Here is a 27,323-nt window from a genome sequence, read left to right as displayed (position 1 = left end):
AACACACAAACTAATGGCTCTGTAAGCTTCACTATATTAGCATACTATTTCCAAAAGCAGAGTCCAATATTTGTTCCACAATTTTTTTTAGCCTTGGAGTCTTTGGCATAAGTTGAGCCTATCCAATCCCTAAATGTCACTATGGCTCTTAATGCATCCTTTTGGTCCAATATGCTTTGCAAGGCAATGAAATTAGTTGGAAACCGAGTTGGAGTTGGACGGAGTATATCTCTTTCACTTGTATGTTGTCTCATCAAGAATAATACATAACAATGATTATATATGTACTTAGTAATTTTTGAGGCATGTGAAACAATCTCACTTACTTCCTCAAATTTCCCAAAGTCTTGCAATATCAAATTAATGTAGTGAGCAGCACAAGCAGACCAATATATTTTAGGAAACTCTTTTTCCAATAACCTACCAGTAGCAACATAATTTATAGCACCATCGGTCACAATGTGAACAACATTTTCTGCTCCAACATTTAACACCATCTCCTTGAAAATCTTAAACAACATTTCAACAGTTTTAGAAGCATAGGAAGCATCAACATACCTTAAGAAAATAGTCCCTTTAGGACAATAAACAAGAAAATTAATGACAGTTCTTCTAGAGCAGTCAATCCACCCATCAACCATCAAAGTACATCCAATTTCCATCCAAACTTCTTTGTAACTTTCAACAAGCTTCCTCACTTCATCAACCCACATATTTAACAAAGGATCACGAATTCTAAAAAATTTGGGACTTTATACCTTGGACTCATGCTACTAATAGCATCAATCATAGGTTGATAATATGTTGAGTTAATTGCATTAAATGGAACTGAAGCATCTATCATCCATTTTGCAATGACTTTGTCACACTTTTCTACAATTTGCTTATTTTGCAAGACACTTTTCAAACTAGGTTGAGCTCTAGGAGTTGTTTTAGGCATGAAATAGTCATTTGCATAAAGAGTGTTCTTCCCCTTTTAAGACTTGGAATAAATTGGTTTTGGAGTTCCTCTTAATTCCTCAACTATTCTCATAGGGTTTTCATCCATTTCAAATGTATTACTTTTGTTAGATTGTTCTTGTTGTACTTTTCTTTTCTTGTTTTTTTCAATATGTTCAAGTAGTTGCTTCATTTCATGTTGGACATCGGCATGAACCTTCTTGCAAGCCTCTACTTGGCCTTTTTGTCCAGCCAAGTGAGCCTTAAACATGTTAATACCACCTCCCTTAATTCGTTTATTACAACAAATACACATCATTGTCACTTTTGTAGCATCCTCATCAATTTGTTTACAATGTCCCCATGCTGGACCAATTTTCCCTCTAACATTTTGAGAAGCATTTGGAGTGGATGCTTCTTGAGATGATGGGACTTCAGTAGATGACATGCTTAAGTCTAATTGCAAACATTGACTTCATTAGTTAGTGATCATATCATCATACATGATATTCAAAGAAAAAAATAACTTGATTTTTAATAGAGAATGCAAATATTTATGTTTGATAGAGTGAAATGGAATGAAAAAGTATAATTATATAACAAATATGAAAATAGACCAAATTACACTTAAAAAATCAGGAATGAAAAAATCTAACTACCACTAACAAGAAAAGGGAAGATAAAAATTTTCAACAGATTAAGTATACTAAGTTGTTAATGATTAATGAAACAATTAAGAAATTGTTGGTTTTCTGCATAAAGGTAAATTATATAATTTCATGCATAATTCTGCATGAAATTGTTGATTTTTTGCATGATAGACATTATGAGTAGAATTCTGCATAAAGGTGATAGGAAACTTAGTGATAGAATAAGAAGCCAAGCATAAAGAACTCCAATAGTGAAGATTCTTTTCAAAACCCATTGAATATTTTAAAACAACACAAGTAATACAACATGTTCAATTTTCTTGCCTTCACCTCATGAGTGTATAGCATAGAAATTTTCAAAAAGAAATAACAATGGTGCCTTAAATACCTTAGTTAGACGAAGATATTAAGGTCTGCACAAAAATCATATTTGGATGTAGTTGACTTGCCCCAAGGAAAAAAGATTGTACAAGCAAATAGAAGTTTGCAATCAAGTATATACATATACACCAATGGCTAAGCTTAATCTTGTTGAAGTCCTATTCTCAGTAGCTGAAAACTTAGATTGGTCAATACAACAACCAAATGTCAAAAATGCATTCTTGAATATAAATACAAAAGTGTAATGGAATTTGCTTCTAGCTTCAATCAAAGGCATTAGTATTGTTACAAGGAATGGGAACTGAAAAAAATCCTTATATGGATCAATCAATTGCCTAGAAAATGGTTTGATAATTGTACTCTATCTATGACGAAACAAGGATATTTTCAAGGGCAGATCGATCTCATTTTATTTCTTAATCCATAATATCCTTGACAAAGTAGGAAACTAAGATATTCATGAATTAATAATAACAAAAAAAGCACATGTGTTGAACCAAAGAAAAATAAATATAATAACACTTCAAGAAGAACCTGTCAAGTTATTCTTAAAAGTGCTAACCATTTAGAGTGTTGACCCTTTAGATCATTGGCAATAAAACAATGCAATTTCGTAAATAAGATAAAAGAATCAAACAAGAAATTGATAGCAATTTTGACTGAGTGACACATCATATTTTGGTATATTAACTGTTAGTATCAAAATAAAAATCTAAGCCTTGCCACCTCTTGAAATAATAAAAAATCATAAAGATCAATGATGCGACTCTAACAGATACATATTCTCCTCCATATGTTATATAGTGTGTTTTTGTTTCATTTTTCTCAATAGCAGTTCAAACAATTTTTTAACATTAAAAGGAAAATTGAAAACTAGGAACTTCTCCAATAACAAAAACTGAAAACTAAAGTTTAATTTGGGTATATGCTCGAAATTAAATAATGGTACACGTTTAATTATGTCAAGACTCAAGATGAATCATTTGGAACTTCAAAAGAAAAACAATAAAAGTGGTTAGAATTTCCCCAAAGCCTTTTCTCTTTGATCTGAAAAAACTAGGCTGAGATTATCTTGAATTCATAACAAATGTTCTAGAAAAATATAAATTAGATTGAGTTTTGACTTTTGACAGTCTAAAATAACTTACTGACAATAATTAGTTATCAAGTAATATTTTATATAAATTTATGGAATTTACTAGATAAGAAAATCCAATATTTCTTTAAAAAGCAATTATTATTACTTGGATGACCTCGTCATTTTCTAATTTTTATCACTCATCAAGCATGGCTTGCACGGAAAAAAAAAGTTTAAAAGAATTTCAATTTGAGTTTAATACTTTCTCTAATAAGAAGTCCACTATACTAAAAAATTTACATGTTCAAGATAAATTTCAGCCACAAGAACATCTAAACATCACCCCCCTGACACTACAAATTCGCTTGATTTAAAAGTACTATTATACTATATGGTCATCGTCTTTAAGACAAATAGAAACATAACAATTGGTTGAAAATGGGACTTTGGAAAAGTAAAATAATTCAAAGATAATAATAATAACATGAGATTGAATCCTAGATTCAATAACACAACCAATAATGATGGGGCAAAGGGGACTTTGAATCCTAAATTTTGACCAGCTTCTAAAAATTTTAAACGAGATTGAATAATAATAATAATTACAAAAAAAAGTGAAGGTAACATGAAACATTCACAAGTCAAAACGACACGGACCCTTTTGAATGTCTTAAGCCAAATATTAACATTCTAACTAATTAATATACTAATAACTTACAATAACTAAAACTAACGTAATATATAAAATTTAAACTAAATCTAAACTATACAATAACAAACTAATTAATAAGAACTAAAATTAAACTATACAAAATTAATAAGTTACAGTATCTAAAACTATTTCATTATATATAAGAACTAAAACTAAACTATACAAAATTAATTTAACAGACACATCTAAATAAATAAAAGACACAAAATATTAAATAAATAACTTACTAAGGTTTTGATAAAATGGAAGAACACAAAGGAAAAAAAGATGAAGCTCTCGTTCTCGCTACAAAGTTTTCTCCGTCAAAGCTCAAAGCTCACTTTCACTCTCGTTGAAGGGGATTTTATAATCCACCAAGCTTAAATCGCCAACATTGATGGCGATATCCGAAGCCCAAGTCAAAGGCTGCAACTCCCAGCTCCCTGCACCTGCACCCCTACCCCTGGAGCTCCTGCACCCCTACCCTGCGCTGCCCTCAAGTCGTCAGTCAAACCAGTGGGTTGACAACCATTGGCTGTGTCGCCAGTGGAAGTGGCGAGATGTCATGTGTCTCATCCGCAGCAAAGGCGCCAATCGAGTTGGCGGTTTGCGTGCTATGTGTCACATCTGCAGCGAATGCGCCAGTGGGACTGGCGGTTTGCATGATTTTTGCATGTTGGTTACGAAAAAAGAGCACCATTGCAGAATTAGTTTTAAAACAATCCTATTTCAAGAATAAGTTTGTAAAAGTGTTCCCTTTTGGACAATTTGCCCATATGTGAAAGAAAAAGTGAGAGAGAGAAAAAGAGAGGTGATGGTAATGAATTGTGGCATTGCATCTGTCGTTGTCACTTGGGTCAGATATGACGTAGCAACGATCATTGCGGCCGCTGATGGCGTTACGACTGAAGCCGATACCACAGTTAGCTAGACCCTTACGGCGGGCGTACTAGCACTTGTCACACCACCAACAGTCGTCGATTGAGTGCAAATTAACTTGCTGGAACCAATGGTTGCAAAGTGATGGGAGAAGAAGGGTGGTGTTGATAAGATGGAGAGGGTGCACCATAACGAAATGATATTAATCTAATGATTATTATTTTTTGTGCACCATACAGAGCTAGCATGTTCTACCATATATATATATAAGCGACACACTCTTTACAACATTTATTTCAAGACACTCTTATTTGGTTGACACTTATTAAAATTTAAAATAAAATTATGATTTTTAATCAATTTTAACTAATAATAGGACTATTAACATTTCACATAAGTTTATGTGCATGGATCAACGGCGTGAGATTATTTGATGTTAACCAGCCATTTCAAATCTATGAAGAATATACAATTGTGTTAATACTCAAAGAAAACTTTGTCAGTATCTGATTTGAGTGAAACATATTTGTGGTCTAAAAAAATTACATAAATTTAAGACACGGTTCATGATATATATATATATATATATATATATATATATATGTATGTATATGTATATATATATATATATATATATTTATCAAAATACAAAAACGAATTTTTATTTATATACTGAACTTATTAAAATTCACTCTTAGATAATTGTTTTCAAAATATATCTAGAAAGGAATCAAATATATCATAAGCAGTTATTTAAAAAAAATTAAAAATTAAAAAGTGTGTTATTTTTTATATATTAAGTTATTTTTCTCGTGTTTTTTTTTGGTGTATCTCGTGAAACTAAATCACGAGACTGTAAAAAATATCACTATATTTTCAGTTTTTTTTTTTATAAAAAAAATAACACTCTTATTGACTATGACTTTCTTTTCCATTAAGCACTCACTCACTTTTTAAGAAAATAATATTTATTGGAAAATGTTTGCTGTGAGTGTTCATTTTTACTATTTGTCTTCTAATTTTCTATCGCCATTCTTCTATCTCTTTTAATTTATCAAAATTTTATTTATAAATTAAACAGACTCTCAAAATAATATTTATAAAATGGTAAAAAAAAGTATTCAATCTTTTTATTTTATACAATAGAATAGAATGTCAATGTCTGACAACTAGCCTAAATGCCTTCGTGCTTTTCACTTTTCCAATATAGACCACACACTTCATCAAGATTCAAGAGTGGTTTTTCAAATTAGTCTTCTCATTCGTGTGCTTGTTACAAATTTATAATCTATAATTATAATTTTTCCAACAAAAGGAATTCAATGGGTGACTCTTCTTTCTTCATTTTTTCCGTTTTTTCTCTTTTTCAGTTAGTGACGAAGATTTATGTGAAAGCATGCATACATACACCCTTTTCCAAAATATTTTGAACTATTTTTAGGATATAATTGACTTCCTGTGATGCTTTCCAGTGCTTCATAGTCAACACCGATGGTTGTCTCGTTTTTTCTTTTATTTTGGGGTCATATTGCCTACCCCAGTTATCCAAAATAAGACCAATTCGCTGTAAAATAGAGGTTGATAGAAATGGCCCTTTTGGGCACGATTTAAAATATGCATGTATTTAGGCAATGCATGTCATACGCTAATAGGATACTATGTTTTTAGGAAACTAACAAGTACTCCTTTTAGTCTCAAATTAAGATAAAAGAAACCGATTCACGTTAACTAGTTGTATACTTTATGTATCAGGTGAAATTTTGTGCATGGTTTAAGTCATTAAAAAAATATTATTCAGGAATGAAAGTGTCATTCAATGATGTGTAGCAAATGAGTATTATTATTATAAGTATGGATATAAACATTATTTTGACGGAGATTCCTTGGTACCTATATCATATTAAAAAAATATCACTAATTAATCATATTTAGTATTGGCATGATCATCAATTAAAGACTGCTACGGTGATAAGTATGTTAATGTCCAACTATCATTACTCATTTTTAGTGTATTGGTATCCATTATTAAGCTATGTTTTGTCTGTTATATTATTTTATTAGAATTAAGAAAGTTTGTTGATTCTGTAAAAAAAAAGTTTGTTGATTAAATTAATAGTAATATTAAATTTGTGAATAATTTTTTTAAATATTTATTCTTAAAAATAGACTTTTTATTTCATTTTCTTAACTTAAATAATTAGTGTATTAATCATCTTCGATTTTTACGAGCGTGAAATTGAATTTGTGTTATTAATTTATAACAATTATTATTTACTGACTACAAAAATTATAAAGTAATTAAGAAGTTTTTTTTGTTAAAAATAACTAATAGGAAATAATTTGGTAAAAGCATTATAAAAAGGGATATGTAAATTACTAAAAAAAAGTCTCATATACAAGGACCGAAGTGGTATTATAGAGATCCGAGGAGGTAGTATATTGTTGAAAGAATAAAAGTGTTAAAAGTTTCTTCTTCATCGTTGATTTGGTCAAATTACTTTAACAAATAGTACGAAGAAGTCTTTTTTTTTTTTTTCCTTCTTATTTTCCCTTTAATTTAATTTTCCCGATATTTCTCATTTGCGTAGCAAAATTTATCAGGCTTTGGTAACCACCAAACAACGAGGCAAAGGAAGAAAAAAAAGTCAAACAAAGTATAAAACTCGATGCAGAGTTGAACCAAAAGGAAGAGAAAAGGCGATTCCTTTTGGGTGCTAAACATGATAAATAAAAATGAAATTGTCCTATTAGATGAATAGGTGAAAGATAACCCGGGTAAGGAAGGAATAAAGTGCCCTTTCCACTACCATCTATAACATATATTCCCGTTTTGATGCTCATGGTTAGAGTTTTAAAGGAGGTTGATTAATGGATGCAATCCTTGTTTAAGATCGTCTATCATTGAGACCAGTCACATGGATACCCATGATCCACTATTTTCTCAAGAGGATGACATAAAACGGGTGATGTGGTGTAACAACAAATAAGTGCCCGCAAATTGAGGATCAAATGCCTGGCGGTGGATACCTAGAATTCTGTCACAAAACTCGAGATCTTATCTTTTTTTTAAAAAATATAAATTATATTAAACTCAAAATAATACAATAATAAACGGGGCATACTCAGTCCTTAAAGAAAATCAAAAGTCTCCAAATACAGATGCTAAAAGAGATGCAACATGTGCGCTTGTCTATACATAAGAAACTTAATCTTGCTAATAATCTCTATTACAGAAAATTGATAATCTTTAAAAATCAGCTTGTTCCTAGACAGCCAAATGCAGTAGATTGTAATTGTTATAGCCCGACAACGTAATTTTCCTTGAACACCTGATGTGGATGTGACCCTAATTAAAGAATCATTAATGCGTTGTAAAAGAAGTGAAACACTTACGAAAAGAAGACAAATAACGAATATGAGCCCAAACTTCATATCTTATCTTATCATCACATGAATTGGTTCATTTCAATTTCCTTGCATTTTTAGGATAAGAAGGAAATGATCAATTTAAGCTAAATATTTCCTACAAGGTTATGATTGAATTGATAGATATGACGTTGTGAAAATAAAAGAACAATGCTTGTACATCCTCGATAGTCTAGAAGGATTTTACCCTGACAACCAATTACATTTTGTCACGTCATTCAATAGTAATTTAATTAAATACAATAGAAAATAATTTTTAAAAATAAACAAAACTCATGTTGGCACTGTTGCTTCTGCCTTCGGAGTTGCGCATGCGTGAAGACATTGTCACCTCCTTGGAGTTGCGCTTCCCGAACCAGTGGAGCCAAGGAAGATCCAAAATTTGAGAGGAAATTTTTTTTCACTGAATGGTGACACTTGTCTTAGGAAGGACCAACCCAATAGTAAAACAATAAAGATCAAATTTTAGAATCATTAATGAAAATAATATTTGCATTTAATTTTCATTAAGCAAAATAGGCACCATTTATTAGAAAAAGGTCACAAATATTAGAAAAAAATGCCCAATATATAAATTTTTTTTTTATTTAAAAGTAAAAACATAATTTCTGGCTTTAAATCCTCGCGGCAGTCCTTACCTTGGGGGAATTTACGCATATGTTCAGTAGGGATTCGCATCATATGTCGCCTAGAGCCCTAGACCATTTTTATTTACTCAAAAAAGAGAGTATGACGTTTATATAGTAACATTTGGGCCTACATCAGGAGGAAAGGGTTGGAATTTTGACGACCAATATCCTACCCCAACTAGTGAGGATTTAATCAAAATAACACTACATTTCGAAAAAATGTTGTTATAAATATATAATACAAAGTTTATATTTAAAAAATTAAATCAAAAAATTGATTTAATATACTAATTTTAATGTAAATTCTTTTAAATAACAAGTATTATAAAATTAATAAATTTATCATATACAATAACAAATAATAGTATAATTTTTGACACCATTATAAGATCTATTTTAATTAAAAAATTCAATATGTTTTTAATAACTATTAATAACTATTGGACCTATGAATGGATCAGGATCCCATTAACAGGCGAATCATCGAAATGGGCTCAAAGTCGGAGTGTTTGGTACTCTTTAAATGGAGCCCCATTTTCAGAACCCGCCCAAATTTTCTTTCTGTTTTCGTTTTCCCTGCTAGAATACATCGATCCGCATCCCATTACGTAATTGAATTCCAACCATCGATTATCACTAAATCAACGGCCAGCCTGTATTCTCTACTCCTCTCAGCCACGTCACGGATCCGCGCACTACCACACCTTTGAAAAGATCTTACCCGTCCATTCCCTAAAAAATCAACGCTTAAAATTCCCCCATTCACTTCTCTAGTCCTTCGCGCACAAACCCCAGTTTCAAAAACAAACTATATATTATAACGAATTCTACATTACTTCAAACAGGAACAAGAAGCGAAAATATAACAAATAATTTGTACTTTCATCAAAACAAAATCCCGTTGTATTTTTCTCAGATGGCTCGAACGAAGCAAACGGCCCGCAAGTCCACCGGCGGCAAGGCGCCGCGGAAGCAGCTGGCGACTAAGGCGGCTCGCAAGTCGGCTCCGGCGACCGGCGGCGTGAAGAAGCCGCACAGATTCAGGCCGGGAACCGTGGCGCTGCGCGAGATCCGGAAGTATCAGAAGAGCACGGAGCTACTCATCCGGAAGCTTCCGTTCCAGCGCTTGGTCCGCGAGATCGCGCAGGACTTCAAGACCGACCTCCGGTTCCAGAGCTCCGCCGTCTCCGCGCTCCAGGAGGCCGCCGAGGCTTACTTGGTCGGTCTCTTCGAAGACACGAACCTCTGCGCCATTCATGCCAAGCGTGTTACTATCATGCCCAAGGACATTCAGCTCGCCAGGCGCATTAGGGGCGAACGCGCTTAAACCTAATCCCTGTCCTTTTGTATAGATAATTTCAAGCGTTCTTAGTTAGATTGAATTGCGGTTTTCTTTGAGAATTCTGTAATGTTAACGCTTTACCAATGAAATTATCGCTTTTGTTCTTCAATTGAATTTGGTTCTCTTCAATTTTAAAGCTTGTTTATACGATGTAGAGTTCTGTTGAATGCTTGTCAAAGCTATTTGAGTGAATTCAAGATTTAACGTCTGCCCTCTCTGTATGAAAGAATAAGGGCCACCATGCGGGTTTAAACATACCTCTTTTCATGAAGATTGTATATTTGAAACGTGAAATTTGTTGAACTATATGGTTTGATATTAGCTTGATTGTGTTTGGCTTCATAATCATGGATAAGTTATTAGAATGTCTTGATCTCATTTTTAAATTTGAATTAGTTTATCCGAACTCTGAAAGCTATTGGGATGAGGATTGCTTTCGTTGTTCATAACGCCATGTTGAAGTTTGTCACTTCGTCAGTGAAAGTTTCAATGTATTACACTTCAATAAGTGTAAATTTCACTCATTTTTGTTTTATTTTTAGTCTTTCCATTAAGAAAACCTAAAATCGATCCTTTACTTTCACGAATGATCCTAAATATCATTTAAGTGCAATTTTCTCTCAACTCTGTTTTGTTTGGTTCCCTGGTTGCTGCACACAACACCTTTCCTTTGTATGGTGTGTTTTTTGAAGCGGGTAATGCTGCAGAATCTGTCATGGGTTGTTTTCCTGTTAAGTCAATTTCATAAATTGGGGTTCCATCAGGGTGTAATAAGCCCTAGTGTCGCTCAGTTCCTGGACCAGGCTTTTCGTTTTCACCAAACAGTGAGAAGATGAAGGTGGTTATTGTGACCCTGGGTCTAGCTGGGGTTCCAATGGGAGGTTTTGTTGTCATTCTTTGAATAAGGTTGCGGTTGTATGTGGCTGCATTGCTTGCATTTGCTCCAAGTTCTTCTCCGTCGCCAGAGTTAGGCCAACCTGTTTTGCATATCACGAGGTTGATGTTGGGGTACCCGAGTTTAGCCATGACGAAGATGAGCGAGTCAGCATTTGGTCCAACAAGTTGGTGTAGACCAAGCCACTGCCAAGGTCGCTTATGCTGCTGGAATTTGCCCTGAATAGAGCAAAGCCATCATGATGTCTCTTACGTCTGATCTGAACACGCCACTCGAAAGTGGGAATGTTGATTGCAACACATCCATGGCTAATGGGGTGCCAACTTTGATGTCTCTGATGTTCTGAGCTCTGAGGGATCTTTCAATACGTAGCATGGATGGGACATGATCACGCCACATTTGGTGGCCTTGTTCTGAATTGTAGCTCAGCACTTCGTTGCCCACAAGTAGGTAGCGGATCATGGTGTTGGGGTAGTAGGGGAGGACATTTTTCCTTAACCATTCATCAGCTATGCTTTGGTTTGCAGCAATGCCTGAGATATCATTGTTTGGGATGATGATGGAAACTGAGTTGGTATTTGACAAAAGCCTTAAAATCTCGAGGTTGGCATCTTAGATTTTCACACCACAAGCTTTCATTGCTGTTAGTAACTCAATGGACCGATGAGGAGAGGGTAGATTGTTCCCAAGTTGGCCATAGTTCACACCAATGTTGCTTGATGCTTTTGATCCTGCAAAATTACATGAAAATTGTTGTCATGTCATGTTGTTTGTAAGATAAGATTCAATTCTGTAGCAGAAAAGGATTGTGTTATTTCAAACTTACCTTATAACAAAAGTAAATAGACCAGAAATATAGCCAGAGGACTCATTTCTGATTTCTCCTACTTTTATGCTATTGGACCGGTTGCTTCACAATGCTGCAATGGTTAAGGAATAGAATGACGTAAAGAGAACATTAGCAGCATCGATTTATGCAAGACAAATGAAGATTAGTAGCAAGAAATCAAATACCTGTACAGAAGAATCTATTTGAGTGCACAAGTTTTATTGTTCACAAGAAGTAGCTAAATATGAACGGTGTTCAACACACAGTTATTATAGGAACGCAGTTACATAGGTCACACACTTTATAAGGGGAAAGAAGTCACTAATGTATGAAAAATCAGGGTAATGAAAAGGTGTCACGTACATCTTGTGAAATGGGAGAAACCGTAGGAACGATTTTGAGAGAGCAGATTCATTTATGTTATGCCTATTGTTTTAATAATGAAACTCAAATCTCAAATAGCTCCCTCTTCGTGACTATTCAAGTTGTTTTTGAATGATGTGTATCATAATTGCGGAATCTTAATCTTTTATAATGTGGACCTACAATTTTTTTTTTTACCGCGTGAACCTACAACGTTTTTAAGATAAAAGAAAAATCATACAGAAAGAGGCTCAATTATGTTCCTTATTATCATCTTTATCACTGAAAAAAAATTATCATCCTTATCATCTCAGTTTAACTACATGAGAATGACAAAGGGCTAAGATTCAAACATAACAAAGAATTCAATCAATGAATAAAAAACACTTCCCCTCTTAGGTATTACGGGGTTGGATGTACTCGTTACCAAAAGAGTGTTAGATATACTTCAATACTAATACCTTATTGACACTAATACAACATGAGTATTGGTCAATAAGTTGATTTAACAATAATATTTTAATTAATTTTAATATTTGAGCCAATAGTTTTATTCAACTAAACACTTCAACGATATATAAATGGTGTTTAAAAAATATATATTTTAAATATTTAAAAATGACAGGTTAAAATATAATATAAAAAATGTCTCGATTTTGAGTCCCATTACTATAAGAAGATCATGCAATTAAATAAGTTTTGTATGTTGTATATTTAGAATAACAGGAACCAGTCACAATTTTTAATTGTTTTCTACTTGTGTAAATGAATGATTTTCTAATTTTCAAGAACATATATTCACGAAATTGTGTTAATGTACGAGACTTACCACAAATTAGTTGAGATAATAAAAAAGTATAAGAAAAAAGGACAGTAGTGCTATTAAAAATAAAAAATTGAAGTCATTACAATACTTGATGAAAATAAAAGAAAAAGATTTTTTTTTTAAAGTTACATGATACTATCAAAACAAAGACAAATTGGGCAAGCCCGTGTATGTGTTGGTGTATCAATTACACCTTGTTGAAATAATTACTATCACAATATAAAACAATTGCCATGCTAACAGGAAGATGTATATTGTAGCTTATGAATAAAGGAGTTTAGCTGCAATTCTTGCAAGTGGAACACACATGAGACTATGTTCCATTGGAATCGTGAGGCCTGGTCTCTCTTCCATGCTAACTTTGGCATCAACACCTTTCAATATCTGCCCCTGTGGACCCACCACTTGCAAATCAAAGCACTGAATAAGAGATGCAAGAAGTGTTGCCATTCCTGAAGTAGCCAAACTGACACCAGGGCACATTCTCCTCCCATACCCAAATGGGAGAAGTTGAAAATGTTGGCCCCTTTAGTTTCTAAGAACCTCTCGGGACGAAACTCCAATGGTTTGTCCCAGTATTTGGGGTCCCTTCCCACTTGCCAAACATTGAAAAGTATCAATGCTCCCTCTGGGATCACATACCCATTAATCTCACAATGGCTCTGATGTAAGAAAGGTTTTGAATGTCAGCTTCGTCAATTAGTCTATCTTTTCCCACAACACTGTAGATCTCCTCTCTAGCCTTTTGTAGCACTTTGGGGTTGTTGATGAGTTCTGCCAATGCCCAATCTGTTGCTACAGCCGTGGAATCCGTCCCTGCCGAGAAGAAATCCTGCACACAAAAAAAGTGTCTATTTGTTACTGCAATTGTTGATCATTCACTTTAATTTGAACATAAACTATAAAAAATACTAGGATGTTTTTAGTCTAGAATCTAGATACATTCCATGCACGTGCCACTAGTGAGGGAGCTAACTCTTGTATTGGGTTTAAATATATTTTTCATATATTTTTTTCTGGTTACTATTAAAAATACTTATTTATTTATTTTGTTACTTACATTTTCAAATTGAAAAATAAATATATTATAAATATAAAAAATATGTTTAAACCTAATATAAATAACAATTATTTGTCAAACTGAATACACAAGCTAGCTCTATTCATTAAAATACTAATATGTAATTAATATGATGAAGCCAATCAATAGGAAAAAAATCATGGGATCTAACTGGTTGAGGAGAATGTATGGTACATGAGTTATTCTTGTAAATTCTGTTGTGATTATCGTTGATTCATACTAAAAAAAAAAATCATTAGGGAAAAAAAGGGTATTTGAAACTTACGACAACAAGACCCTTGATTTGCTCCTTTGTAATTTTGATCTCCATGGTCTCATCCTCAGCGAATTAAAGCAAAGTGTAGAGGAAAATGCCACTGGCCTCATCACCCTCAACAACTTCTCCGTTCTATCTCCTTCTGACCCTAAGTGGGAAGGTGCTTTGTAATAAAAAAACAGTCTCATAGGATAAATAATTTAAAAATAAACCCATTTAGATAAATAATTTATAAAAGGAACCCGTTTGATATTTTTGTCATTTTTAACCTGAGGAAACAGGCTTCAAATGCTTCCTTTTTATAAGCAACTGATACGGGTACATTTTTTGTCTCGTAGGCATATGTAATTTATTGTTCTTGATTAAATTATTTTTTTCACATATTTTTCTTAATACAAAGTTGAAATAAAGACAAAAATAATTGTTTTTTTGATTTAAAATAAATTGAAGATTTTAAGATGTCAATTGTTTTGAAAAGTCTACTTCACCTGCGCCTTTTTGTAGATTTAGTTTTCAAGTCAAAATGTAACTCAAGAAGCCCGACACCTACTGCGTCAACAAAAGAATGTTTCTCCTGTGCCTGTGCCTGTGCCTGACTGCTTGGAGAATTAATTTTAAGATAATGAGAAATGATTTTAATGAAAACGTTTAATTTCGTTTCAAAATTTCAGTTTGATTAAAAGTGATAAAAAAGTAATTTTGGTATTATGTTGAAAAAGTTATACTATAACGAATTTTTAGAATACTAACACTCAGGGAGAAGTTATTAAATAATTTCATATCATTACATATAAATTTTTCAACTAATTTTGCATGCGATATCTAATTGACTCTTAATTTATGAAAAAGGTAATAGTATGTATCCATATAATTTTCATCGTATGAAGACAAAGGAAAAGTGCATGCACTTGAAAGTGAAGTAATTCTAATATCCACAAATTCTCAAGTCAAACATGGCTGAAATATCATTATTTCAAGTAGGAGGTAATGAACTCACCAACTTAAAAGCAGTGGCGGCGATCATCAAACTATTATTGCAAATAGGCAAATGAGATAAAGTTGTTGTTTTGAACATGTATACCTTTTGCAGGCTATACTTAGAGGTGGGTGTACGACTTCTCATTCAGCACGTGGTTTCTTTGGCACACAGTTTTTACGGCTCTAGGGAAATTATGGCATGCTTAAAATGCATTTAGGGCCCATAGTTTCTATTCCAACGTACATATTCCCTGTGGGATGTAGAGATTTTCTGTGGCAAGATTTTTGTGGGGTTGCCTTCCCATAGTAGTAGTCTTTGAGGCTCCTTTAATTAAATAATAAAACGTTAAATCAAATTGAATTATGAAGCCATGGGAGTACCAAGCAAAATGTCCTCGTTGGTTAACACAAGCGATTAAAGATTCCGAACCAACTTTCATCTTTCTCATGAATATAAATTTCAGTTTTTCCGATAAAACCCTTCTGATGGATATTCTTTGACATCTAAAGATTAATTGAGTAAATATAATTAGGTGGAACTGTTTGTAGTTTGATTTTGTGCAATGATCTTTTATATGGAACTCTGCTAGCCATCACAATATATCTCATTAATACCCTGTCCGATAGTATTGAAATTGTTAATGAAAAAAAAATACAATGCAGAATTACATGAAAGCATAAGTTATGAAAAGAAGCCCTCCCAAATTAAATTCTCATGTCCCACCCAACACATTCCCCACATGCAGCCAATCACCGAATGAAGATGTCAGTCCATAGATGATCAACAACTGCCAAAATTGTTACATCCATTGCCGCAAACTAAACTCTTATTTGGACCTTCACTTATCATCTGTTTCACCAAACCAAGAAATCCCACAACCTCTTCAAAACCAACTAATGAAAATAATATCTTGTACTCCTTCCGTCCCAAAATATTATGTTTTTCAAATATGACTGACTGACTTATTTATGTATTTTTTTTTAAATTTATCCATTTTATTAATTTTTTAAAAGTTAATTACTTTATTTTGCTGAATAGTTAATTGACTTTTAATCACATACATACGTGATTTTAAAATATTAACGGGTATCTTTATATTAATACTATGGAAAAATACGTATTTATTTATTTATTAAGGTATTTTTTTTTTGTTAAGTATGAGAAAATTATGGGTAAATAGTCACTTTTGTCTCTCAATATGTAATTCGCTGACAAATGTGTCCTTAAAAGATGAAAATATAAAATTTAGTCTCTGAAAGTGTAAAAAGTGCGACAAATATATTTGGCCGATAACTTCCGTCCATCATTGTTAGTAAAATAGTCTATGTGGCATGGAGGGAAAATTTGTCACTGAAATGATTTCCAATGTAGATTGTCAGCACAAGGGCATATTTGTCATAATATTTTATTTTTTTTACTTTTCATCTTTCCACTCCGTTGACAAATATCCCTGAAAGATGAAAATACAAAATTTAGTCCCCGAAAGTATAAAAAGTACGACAAATATATCCGGACGTTAATAATGAATTGTACATAGAAGAGAAATTAGGGAAAAATGGATCAACAAAATAGTAAAATATAACTTAAGATTTGAACTCTTATACTTTGATTATTTATCTATTTATCCATTGATTATTTATCTATTTATCCATCTATTAAATTGTTAATTAGTTTTTTAATTAATCAATATAATTACTTATTTTCCAAAATACAATAAATTTCTTTAGTTTTATGATATAAAAAAATTGAGTTACCATTTTAAAAAATGAAAACCTTTTATTTCATGAAATTTTTTGTTTCTTCAATTAAGTATTAATCTTTATTATGTACTCTGCCACAATATGCCAAATGGAATGCAAAGTCTCTGTAACCCCTAAATCAGCGAGAGATGCAACTCTACGTTCCAAAGACAAAAAATAAGCCTTTGCATTATTTATTTTTTGTTTTGTTTTGAAATTAACCTCTATATTAGTTTGAATATTATTTTATTTTTTATTTAAATTTATTTGGATTCTTTATTTATTAGTAACTGTTTTCATTCCATTCATATTATATATAATAAGTATTCATATTATATATAATAAGTGTTATTTCAAGTGAAAGCACATAAAATTTATCCAAGGAATTTTTTTATATTTGAGATATATATACACATTTTATTGATTAAAGAAAAATATTTATAATTTCACTTTACCTTTATCTAGTTTAAATTTTGTGAAACTTTTTTTAAAAAAAAGTAATTGATTAAATTATTTTTTAAAAAATAAATAAATAAATAAATTTTATCCTGCGACTTATTGTATTTTTTCTATGGTTGGCAATAATGGCAATAATGGCACATGGGGGACCAGTTCTGTGATTGGCAATAATGGCACATGGGGGACCGGTTCTATGGTTGGCAATAATGGCAAATGGCACACCACAGTTCTTTCGCTTTCAGCGGTCCACGAATGCCAGAAAACGTACATAAGGTGAATGACATTCCTATAAATAGAAATTAACATGAATGAAGGGGAATTCCAAATCTATTCTTACTTATATTTTTTTATAATTAAAATATACACACAAAAAGTTTTGAACATTAGAATAAAATGAGTCATGAGTGAATAATACGTGGAGTGTATGAGCAGAAAAAAGGACAACATTTAATTAAATAGTAAAACGTTAAATAAAATTGAATTATGAAGGCATGGGAGTACCAAGCAAAATGTCCTCGTTGGTTAACACAAGCGATCAAAGATTCCGAACCAACTTTCATCTTTCTCATGAATATAAATTTCAGTTTTTCCGATAAAACCCTTCTGATGGATATTCTTTGACATCTAAAGATTAATTAAGTAAATATAATTAAGTGGAACTGTTTGTAGTTTGATTTTGTGCAATGATCTTTTATATGGAACTCTTATTTGAACCTTCACTTATCCTCTGTTTCACCAAACCAAGAAATCCCACAAACCTCTTCAAAACCAACTAATGTAAATAATATCTTGTACTCCTTCCGTCCCCGTCCCAAAATATTGTGTTTTTCAAATATGACTGACTTATTTACGTATTTTTTTTAAAAAAAAATTATCCATTTTATTAATTTTTTAAAAGTTAATTACTTTATGTTGCTGAATCGTTAATTGACTTTTAATCACATACATACGTGATTTTAAAATATTAACGGGTATCTTTATATTAATACTATGGCAAAATACGTGGATCATGGACCATCCATCGCAATTTGCAAATTCACTAAAGAGAGAAAATAGGTGACAACTCCTAAAGACTCATAACAACGCTGCAGCTTTTATCATCTAATTAACCAATTTACAATGACCTTGGTGATATTTACATATCATAGAGCTATGACCTCCCAAACAGAATGGTTTTTGAACTGATTTAGTATCTTTGTAAATTACACACTTGTTTTGTGTTTTATATATATATCAAGTTAACTAGTTAATTTTTATGAGTTTATGAGATGATTTATCTCTTATGATTATGAGTTTGGCCGGGAAAAAAAAATTGTCTTACGTACGAAACAAAGACAAATGGGAGATGATACATGTGCATGTATGTAACCTTAATTACTTGATTAAGTACCAGTCACACCTTATTGAAATGATGATTATGAATACATAAAAAGCAACTGCGATGGCAAGACACTACTATTGTATATGATGATTATCTTAATTAAGAAAGGAGTTTAGATGCAACGCCGATCCTTGCAAGTGGAACACAAACGAGACTATGTGCCCTTGGAACTGTGAGGCCAGCTCTCTCTTCCATGCTAACTTTGGCATCATCACCTTTCAATATTTGTCCTTGAGGGCCCAGCACTTGCAGGTCAAAGCATTGGATAAGAGATGCAAGAAGTGTTGCCATTCCTGAAGTAGCCAAATTGACACCAGGGCACATTCTCCTCCCAGACCCAAATGGGAGGAGTTGGAAATGCTGGCCCCTAAGATCAAGAGGCCCTGCTTCCCCTTCAGCACCAGTTTCTAAGAACCTCTCGGGACGGAATTCTGATGGTCTGTCCCAGTATTTGGGGTCCCTTCCTACTTGCCAAACATTGAAAAGAACCAATGCTCCCTCTGGGATCACATACCCATTAATCTCACACTCTTCTGTGCACTTTCTTTTGACCACTGGGAGTGGTGGGTGCATTCGGAATGTCTCCTTCACAATGGCCCTAATGTAAGGAAGGTTTTGAGTGTCAACTTCGTCAACGAGTCTATCTTTGCCCACAACACTGTAGACCTCCTCACGAGCCTTTTGCAACACCCTGGGATTGTTGATGAGCTCTGCCAATGCCCACTCTGTTGCCACCGCTGTGGAATCTGTCCCTGCAGAGAAAAAGTCCTACATACCCAAAATTGAGAATTAATTAGTTTCCACTTGAGTAAATATACGTTAACATACATGCATAAAAGCAACTTCTGTATCTCTTTTTAAAAAAACACCACATATCTTTACACCGTGAGTGCGTAACATATTTTCTCATATAGTATACTATTTAATGCCAATACATATGATGAATGAAAGAAAGTAATAAAGTAGGAGAGAAGAAGGAAACTTACGACAACAAGGCCCTTGATTTGCTCCTTGGTAATTTTGATCTCCATGGTCTCGTCCTCAGCGAATTCAAGCAAAGTGTCGAGGAAGACGCCGCTGGCCTCGCCCTCAACAACTTCTCCGTTCTTTCTCCTTCTGACGATCTCACGGCGCTTCTTGATGACCCTTTCAACGACAGGGTCGAACTTGTTCAAGATGTCATCAATCCTCTTCTCATACTTTCCAACCTTGAGATACTTCAAAGGCCAGATGAAGTCAGTGAGGCTGTATTCGCCGAAGATCTTAAGAACCTCGCGAGCGATGTCTCTGATCTCCTCAGCCTCGCCGAGCATCATCATGGAGATGGTGCTGTTGGTCCATTTGAGAAGCTCCTCGGTGACGTCAAGGGGCTTCTGGGCCTCTGCGCTTTGGGCCATAACCCTAAGGAACTTGCGGATCTGTTGGGTCCTCAAAGGCCTGAGCTTGTTGACGGTGGTGGCGTTGAGAAGGTCGTTCATGATGAGCTTCCTCACGAACTTCCAGTAAGGTCCGAATGGAACCATGGCCACAGAGTTGTCGTAAGTGAGGCGTCTTATGGCAGAGGTTTGGAACCTTGTGTTGAAGGAAGTTGCCTCGTGGGTTTGGAGGAAGAGCTTGAACAACTCAGGGGTGGAGGCAACGACGGTTGGCATGGAGCCGAAGGAGAGAGAGAATAAGGGGCCATGCTTTTTGGAGAGATCGATGAGTGCATAGTGGAGAAGTTTATCTTTTAAGAGGTGAAGGTGGCCAATGAAGGGAAGACGAGGCTTTGGGCTTGGAGGGTTTGGGAGGTGGCGAAGTGCTTTTGATTTTGCACTTGGTGTGGGACGCAAGTGCAGAAACAAAGCTAACACAAACAAACCAAGTGCAAGTTCCAGCAACATCGTGAAACCTCAGTGCAAGAACTGTTGTTGGTTTCTGTGATCCCGAGTTTGAGTGAGGTTAATTACTATCCAAGATCTTGGCCTGAGGAAACAACCTTCAATGCTTCCATTTTATAGCCACATAGTGGACGACACTGTACGGGGAAATTTATTCAAATTCAATGTTTGTGTTGTGGGTCTACCTACACTTATCAAATATGAAGATTTCATTCAACGGTTTTAGTATATTTTATTTTAAGTAACGTGATAATAATTGTTCCTAATTCAATGTTTTGTTTTACACTCATAAAAGACGAAGAATTCGATGAATGCTTCTTTTTATTTATTTATTAAAATTTGGCAACTACATTCGATTGAATTGTTATTTTTTAAGAATATAAAATAAACCAGGAAATGTCCATATATCACCTACTACGTTTCTAGTCAAATAGTCAAATATCTCATCCTGTATCATGGACTTTTCAAGGACACAAAGAGATTTAAAATAAATTTAAGAATAAAATCTTTTATTTATTTATCAAATAATTTATTAAAATTATTATTTTTTTAAAACAAAGATATGATGTCGGTGAAGAATTGTTGCTCATTGATTATTATTTATAGTACCAATAAAAAGATTAACGGTTAGTTATAATATTTTAATTAAAACTTATTTTCAAATATAATTTTACAATAATTTTTTTAGATATATTAATATTAAAAAAAAATTGAAACCTTTTTTTGAAACCTAAAGCCCTTGCTTGTGTTGCTTAGGTCTTAAGCCGGCTGATTTGCTTAACAAGTTGCAATTGAACTCAAGAGGCAATAACCCCAGAAACACATGTTGTGACAACTGATATGGTATAATATAATAGTTAACAGATAATTCTATCTTATATATAATTAGGGTTTTAATCTTAAGCTTATACATGTAAATAAAGTATTTTTTCTTAATCTTTCAATATATCAAGAAAAAAATCTTAACTAATCTAAAATTCAATTAAAAGTTAAATAAAATTATTTTCATCCAAAATATTAAAAGATATTAATATTTCCAGAGATTAAATAATCTTGATTCTTTACTGAAAGATACTCCGGTTTAAAAAAAAATGTTGTGCCTGGAGTAAGTCGAGGGCATCTGGGCAAGTTGTATTTTGTATCTGAACTAGTACGACCTTTAACAAGCATTTCTCTTGGCATTTTGTGAAGAAGAAATTTAAATATCCATCACGATTGCGGCAAGGTGCATTTTTTAAAATTAAGTATTGATATCCACTAACTTATTACTGATCAGTCAATGTCATTACACATTTATTTATTTATTTATTATTCAGTCATTACACGTTATTTGACAACTTTCACACTTAAAATAATTTTAGTGGGGCTGATTCGAAACTCACACTTGATAGTGATAATTGGTGTGGACTGGCCAAGTTTATTTTGAGAGTTGCCCAATGGCAAATGCATTTCCCCTTTGTATAAAAACAATATAAGTGGTTTAATTCATGTAAAATGTTTTTATATAGATGTACTTAATAAATTTAACTATTACTGTATTATTAGTATACTAATATTATGCGATAAAATGATTAATTTAATTGAATATCCGCTGTTATTCTTGAAGGAGGATACATGAGAGAGAAAATTAAATCTTATTTAATATCTTTGTAATAATGTTTCAATTTTTTTATATAAATATTTTAAGTGAATGCAAAGATTAAAAATAATCTTACGAGGATGAATTTATTGGTAACTTTTTTTTTTAATAAACATTGATATAAAAGTATCACATTAGATCTTGACATTTTAACTGTATTGACACCCAAGCAAAGTCAATTAATTCTCTATTACATACGAATTTTATTAGCTTATTTTTATCCGTAGCTGATAAAGTATTTCATATAGTAATTTCTTAAGTATGATTTCTTTTTTAATAAATAAAAAATAGTAGGAAGAATTTTAAATTATCCAAATGATGAAGTCTACATGCTATTTCTATTGCAAACAGGGGTGAAGCGAGGTAGATGGGGAAAGCCCCATACCTACCCTCCATCTTACATTAATTTCATAAATACACCACTATCATTGATTTTTTGTATATAATAATAATAATAATAATAATAATAATAATAATAATAATAATAATAATAATAATAATAATAATTTAATAATATGGTCAAGACAGACAGCCAGTGAGTTCAGGAGCCTGCTGCTCTACCAAAGTAATAGCAGCATCTTTAATCGAATTTTTTAAAGTGAATTTCTTACATTATTTTTTTTATTCTCACATAAGAAATTTATATATAATTTTATTATAATAATAAGAAATTTTAAATTTTTTAAAAAACTCATTTTTAATATTATTATATGTTAGATAAATATTATTTTTTATTATTAAAAATAATTCCTCATAGTTTTTGTAAAAGATATAAAAGATCTAAAGTAACCACCATCAACACTTTTCCTATACTTTTCTATAGAAAGTTAAAACCTCGATCAACTAAATTGGTGCGTGTGTTCAACTTTGAACATCCACGTGCTCCTTCAAAGCGTAGTACTACTTATTTATTGAAAATAGAATAAAACTCGGGTAAAGAATCTTTATTTCAAAATAGATTGACACGTTGAAATCATTAAAAATATAGTATGTGTCGGATTGTGTGTTTTTATTTTGTTATTATCCATGTAACCGAAAAACATTTGTTATTATTTTTTAGGTAGAAATTGAAGATATTTTTAAGAAATTTATGAATCTTATTTTACTAAGTTAAATTCCTTAATATATTTGTTTTTATCTGAAATAATAATATAGTATAATATTTATTCATAAATGTCTTTAATAAACAAAATCTTAAAAGATATCACCCATCAAATGACTATAAACACACACTATTTGATTAAAACCGAATATTTATTTTTATAATAGCGACAGTGAGGTTGGAGTTTAGAACTTTGTATAAAGTATTCATACTTCATTTTAACCAGAATATCCTTCAAACATTAATTTTCAATAATTAGAAGCATAACTTTTGAAATATTCATATGTACTCGGATTAAGTGTGTTCGGATGAGTGTCTATAAAAATTTTAAATTAAGATAACTTCATAAAATTGAAAATTGATTGTAGTTAAATTAGTTTTGTAATAAAGTTATATATGCTTAGATTTTTTATTGTAAAAGCAAGTTAATTATTAATAAAGTGTAAAATTTCTTATTCAATACAAAAATCAATTTTAAACTCAATCATTTTCTTACCGTTAGTCTAAATATTAAAATATTTATTTCAAACGACATTAATTAATATTTTAAGATATTTAAATGAAAATAATTAACAAATGTTGATCTAATTGATAAACAACACACTTATATCTCAAAAGAATATCGGTTTAATTCCCATTAGCAATGGGAGAATATTATGAATGTCCGATATTACATTACTCAAGCGTGGAGGATACTTCTTGCGTAACCAGACATACGACTTTACAATAATAGAGAGAAAGAGTAAAAATAATTACACAAAAAAATATCCAAGAGTACTTTTTATATTGAGTTGGTGAGTTTATTCTCGTACATGAAATTAATAATGGTTCTTCTAACTAAGTTTTATCTAAGATTTATTATACCTGTTCCAAAAACAAAAACATTCAGCCGAGACCGAAAACGTAATACGTTCTCTCGACTCTCCTTGAAGGTTCTTTATTGGCAAGGTACCTCCTCTTTTTTTATAGTTGTTATTTTCTCCTTAAATTATTAGAAAATAAATTTTTAATATTGATTATTAAAATTTTTTAACATTGGTTATCAACATTAACATCAATTATGAAAAATCGATGTTAAACTAAACTACACAATATTAATTTATCTAAAAATCAATGTCATATCATAAGAAATAAACAAAAATATAAAATATGTAAAAACTAACATTGAGTCTAGAAAAGCTGATGTTGTGGTTCACTAACAACATCATTTTTTTTAGTAAAATTGATGTTGTGAATGCACATCAACATTGATTTTTTTAAAAATCGATATTGATCTTTCTGAACAACATTAGTTTTCCGTAAAATCGATGTTATTTTCTGCTTAACAATATCAATTTTTCATAAAACTAATGTTATTTTTCTCTCACCAACATCAATTTTCATAAAAATGATATTGTTTTTTGTTCAACAACATCGATTTTTCATAAAATTGATGTTTTTTTGGTGAACATCGATTTTCTAAAAAATCGATGTTATTTTTTTTTCAACATCGGTTTTCAAAAATTGATGTTATTTTTTTAAAAATACTATATGTTTTTTTAATTATCCTAAACCTACAAATTTGAAAATCATATAGTTTTGAAAACTAGAATCAGTCCAGTTCAAATTTTGCCCATAATAATTGAATAATTACTATCAATTAAAAGAAATATTTAAATTAATGAAAACAATAATGTTAATACATACAATCATTTGTCACCTAATCTAAATTAACATAACTCTAAAATTGTAAAATTACTTTAAAATTACTTAAACACCGAATTTTTCATTTTTAACTTTAAGAAAAAATCTTACCCATTGAATGCAAATTGTTTTCATTCTCTCTTGTTACAATGATTTTGGATTAGTAAAATATTACATGATATAATAAAATATAAGTTAATAAGTATAAATAATAACAATTATAACAAATTTAGTTAGTTTTGAAGTAAACAATTACCATTTTTTTAATTATCCTTAAAACCTCTCACGACTATCATTGGCATTCAATGCATTGTGTAATACCCGCACTTAGTTCTTTCTTTTTGCTTATTAACTAGATTGAATAGGATATTCAGATACTTAAAGTTAATCAAAAATTACTGTATAGAATAATAGAATATAATTTTTAAGGTATCAAACATTGTTTAAATAACTTACTTTAATTAGAATTCATCTAGCAGTAGTCTTGTATTTACTTCCTTGACTATTGTTGAATCCCTTCAAAGCACTGATTAAGAGAAACATGCATGTATATTATAAATTAAAATATTGATGTCAAATACTAATGATAATGTAAATGTATTACATAATACATCTGACATGTTAACAAGTTCTTTCAAGTAGTTGTCGGGCCTATTGTGCAAGAAACAAATCCAGATGACAACATTATCCTTAGAACATATAATGATCATTTGTCAATATGCATTGCGTTGGAAAACATTAAGTTATTATAGTACATATATTATTTAAATTGATTTGTTCAGTTTTACTTACCCATTCAAGTAGGGTCCTAGGTAAACATGTCTCTATGAATTTTGCATCTATTTCTTAATATAATATTCTGATTCAAATTGTGATTAACCAGATCTCTGTATGGAATGTGGCTTGAGGAATCCATACACAGAAGCATTTCCCGTTCACATACTTGTTTCTGTCATATGCCTATTGTTAAAATAAAGTTAATTATGCATGAACTTAAAATAATTAGTTAGGTAATATACAATAATGTAAAATGACTTACGAAATCCACATTTGTATAATAGAAATGCTTATGCATTGACCATCATGTGTTATTTCAGAAAGATCTCAATGCTTTATGTACATGGGGAAGTTAACATTATATACCCCCAAACACGGTTGCAAATCACGACAGCTGGAAAGGCTCGAGTAAAAGCTACAAAATGGTTAATGTAATTAGGTATAGGGGATCGACATCAAGATCCAGCCTATCTATAGGTTTCGATGGTCCCCCAAGTCCTTGTTTATCTTACACAGTTAATAAACATAATTGAATGACAGTTAACACTTTATTTGTAACAATTTTTTTTAACAATAAAAAATACAATAAAATGAAATACATGTTCTGAAAAAGGTTGTACAAGATGTGTTGGTCATGCAAGGAAAGTGTTAAGTATTTTTCCCACTAATTGAACATCTTTAGTGGGTATAGGAACACGAACATCAGTATCTCGAACTTCCTCAACACCGACCTTCACTTGATCATTGCCGAAAGGGATATTGTGAACGGCTGTCGACCCCTCATAAACTCTTCCAAAGGCAACCAGGCGGGGAGGATTCTCATCGACATACAACCCATACATGTCTGATGTAGCAGTTTTTGGATCCTACCCCGAGGGATCGACACAACTTCCCTTTGTGCTAACACAAGCAACAGAAAAACCAACATCAGACTCGGAAAGTAGTATGAGTCCCTTTGTTAAGTCACTTTTTTAATAATCGACTCCTCTAGTTGGTCCCTATTTTTGTGTCAGTTGCTCCAACTCTTTGGGAGGGATGGACACAGATGTTCGAGAGCTTCTTTGAATTTGGTCCAAAATATTGTTTTATCATAACACCGACTCTAGCAGCATAGACATGACTGAGATGCTCTAGTCATCCAACGGTAGCAGTCATTAGGACATGCATGCATTTTTTTTATACTTCATACCCATCGGACTTCTTTGCTTGATAATAACTTTTTGACATCGTGTTTTCCTCTAGAAGCATATCTTGCACTATATGAAGCAGTAAAGTGAAACTTTTGTCACTCCATCCATATCTGACTTTCACATTAATCAGACTTAACACAACTGACAACAACGCCAATGACTTCTTGCACCCCGAATACAAAGGCTTCTTGAAATCACTTTCCAATGTATCATACATAGGAACATGTGC

The 27,323-nt window shown here is 32.0% G+C and overlaps 3 protein-coding genes and 1 pseudogene across 3 annotated transcripts; 1 reads left to right on the top strand and 3 right to left on the bottom strand.

Annotated features, from left to right (window-relative positions):
• The first annotated feature begins 9,459 nt into the window (after positions 1-9,459).
• On the top strand, positions 9,460-10,124 carry LOC100797506 (histone H3.2). The gene has a single exon (XM_003529307.5). The coding sequence runs from the start codon at positions 9,590-9,592 to the stop codon at positions 9,998-10,000; it is 411 nt and encodes a 136-aa protein (XP_003529355.1). The 5' UTR covers positions 9,460-9,589; the 3' UTR covers positions 10,001-10,124.
• Positions 10,125-10,618: 494 nt separating this feature from the next.
• LOC100776593 (probable glucan endo-1,3-beta-glucosidase A6) lies at positions 10,619-11,666 on the bottom strand (annotated as a pseudogene).
• A 1,243-nt stretch (positions 11,667-12,909) lies between these two features.
• On the bottom strand, positions 12,910-14,319 carry LOC106799383 (2-hydroxyisoflavanone synthase-like). Its single transcript, XM_014777564.2, is given in 4 exon segments — positions 12,910-13,458; positions 13,461-13,580; positions 13,583-13,760; positions 14,275-14,319. Coding segments are annotated over 4 exon segments (612 nt in total). The 3' UTR covers positions 12,910-13,189.
• Positions 14,320-18,513: 4,194 nt separating this feature from the next.
• IFS1 (isoflavone synthase 1) lies at positions 18,514-20,881 on the bottom strand. The gene is made up of 2 exons (NM_001249093.2): positions 19,810-20,881; positions 18,514-19,591 (listed from the first exon to the last, which is right to left on the bottom strand). Exons 1-2 carry the CDS (start codon positions 20,704-20,706, stop codon positions 18,923-18,925), a joined length of 1,566 nt encoding a protein of 521 aa, NP_001236022.1. The 5' UTR covers positions 20,707-20,881; the 3' UTR covers positions 18,514-18,922.
• Between the last annotated feature and the right edge of the window lie 6,442 nt (positions 20,882-27,323).

Source organism: Glycine max, chromosome 7 (genome assembly GCF_000004515.6).
Source record: "Glycine max cultivar Williams 82 chromosome 7, Glycine_max_v4.0, whole genome shotgun sequence".
Classification (NCBI taxonomy): Eukaryota; Viridiplantae; Streptophyta; class Magnoliopsida; order Fabales; family Fabaceae; genus Glycine; species Glycine max.
The sequence above is the reverse complement of the archived record's forward strand: the minus strand, read 5'-3'. Positions and strand labels throughout refer to the sequence as shown.

What these genes read in the sequence shown, in the direction of transcription:
- IFS1 (NM_001249093.2), bottom strand. Translation starts at nt 20,706, where the DNA reads ATGTTGCTGGAACTTGCACTTGGTTTGTTTGTGTTAGCTTTGTTTCTG. An exon ending in AAATCAAGGGCCTTGTTGTC is followed by an intron (nt 19,592 to 19,809) that starts GTAAGTTTCCTT and finishes TTGGGTATGTAG; the next exon opens with GACTTTTTCTCTGCAGGGAC.
- LOC100797506 (XM_003529307.5), top strand. Translation starts at nt 9,590, where the DNA reads ATGGCTCGAACGAAGCAAACGGCCCGCAAGTCCACCGGCGGCAAGGCG.